Raw genomic sequence first — 1679 nt, 5'->3', positions numbered from 1 at the left:
CACACACACACACACACACACACACACACACACACACACACACACACACACACACACACACAATGAAAGCCTAGTCATGAGGAGCCACTAAAAATCCACCAAAACCAATTTAAACAAGAAAGCTTTAGGAGAAATATTATATTATGGTTATTGATTTTTTTTCTTTTTGAGAAATATAGCAAAACAGGAGTTAGGGGATCAATTTCTGATATACATAGATCAACACATTATTCATTACTCAAATAGAAACGATCCTTTTCCTGTTCAGAAAATGAAAACAGGAAAACAGTTAACTCTCGTCTCCCTGTAAGATCATAATAAGACCTAATTAACACTTCTTCTCAGGTGTTGTGAAAGATATGTTATTATAGAGAAAACGGTAAATAGATTTCCTTCTCATTTGACTCCAGTACAACAAACCACGCACAATGAACTCTGGAGGAAAGCTGGAACTCTTATTTTCAACTTAAAACATGATTAAAGCTCTTATCTTTGCAAGTAGATGATTTATACGGAAATAAAAACCAGGAAGTAAGAAAAGTAAAAATGAATAAGCCTGACTTAGTTCACTGGGACGATTTTTAAACTAGTTTTACCCATTTAATTTTTACTGTACTTCTCCCAGAAAAACATCAACACAAACTGTTTGCCTTTGGAGCAATGCGAAAGAAACACAATAAAACAACGAATCCTTGTTTTATGACTACTTAGTTAGTAACATTAGTATTTAAGAACGTATTTCGAAACATCGCCTCTTCATTAACTTAAAAAAAACAAAACATCACTCATGTAAATGTGATTATTTAAAACTTACCTCCATTGAAAAGGTATTTCCAGGACCTTTTGTAGCAATAGTTTTCGCAGTAGTATCAAGCGAATTAACAGCAACCACATGCAAGCTAATCCTGACGGCTGCTTCTGTGGTTTCGCTTTAAAGTTTTTTTTTTTAATTTTTAGTCACGTGCTGACCCCTCGTGGCGACAGTAGGAACAACAGGAAGAGCGCTTCCTGTTGATTTTCTTTTCTCTCTTTTTTTTCTGGACTCGACTACCACTACTTAGTACATCCAGCAGAGGCTGCTGCAGCTCCACACGTTTCTGTAACTTGCTTTAAGCATAAATGATGCTTTCAGCTGGCGTGTGAGCCCAGTGATGGAAGTACCGGTAGGCATTTATTTAGTTCAGCCTTTTAGTTCAGTGAAAGGGGAAAAAAAAAACATTCAAGTGGAGGTTCTATGTTTCAATCCTTAAATCAACAAAGGAAGGCATTGTTGGATAAAACTGATTAAAATATCAGAGAAAAACTAAATATTTAAGCTAAAATAGCTCTGATATAGACATTTATGTTATTTATGTTGTACTGATGAGTCGATTTTGTTTCCCGGAACAATATAAAATATTGCACATTATATTTATACCCTGTAAGCACAGAACAACTGCTTTAACATATTTTTCATCTACAGCACAAATGATAAGAAACAATAGTTGAGTACATATTATGAGATATTTTGCTAACAGACAAAAAGCATTAACTCCAACAGTTAATGCTAGATTTTTTATCTTACACAGAGAGTAGCCTTTGGAGTATAGCAAATAACCCTCAGCTACAGCTGCACCAAAAAGCACACACACACACACACACACACACACACACACACACACACACACACACACACACAC

General features: G+C 35.3%; 1 protein-coding gene across 1 annotated transcript in view; it reads right to left on the bottom strand.

Annotated features, from left to right (window-relative positions):
* LOC106520947 (probable E3 ubiquitin-protein ligase DTX3) overlaps window positions 1–910 on the bottom strand; it is a 40179-nt gene extending 39269 nt beyond the window's left edge. Inside the window, exon 1 of the mRNA XM_014013285.1 lies at window positions 815–910. Coding sequence (XP_013868739.1) covers window positions 815–820 — 6 coding nt within the window. The 5' untranslated portion in view covers window positions 821–910. The remainder of the gene's footprint in view (window positions 1–814) is intronic.
* Between the last annotated feature and the right edge of the window lie 769 nt (window positions 911–1679).

This window comes from Austrofundulus limnaeus, unplaced genomic scaffold (assembly GCF_001266775.1).
Source record: "Austrofundulus limnaeus strain Quisiro unplaced genomic scaffold, Austrofundulus_limnaeus-1.0 Scaffold99, whole genome shotgun sequence".
In the NCBI taxonomy this organism is placed as follows: Eukaryota; Metazoa; Chordata; class Actinopteri; order Cyprinodontiformes; family Rivulidae; genus Austrofundulus; species Austrofundulus limnaeus.
This window is presented reverse-complemented; position numbering and strand designations above follow the sequence as displayed.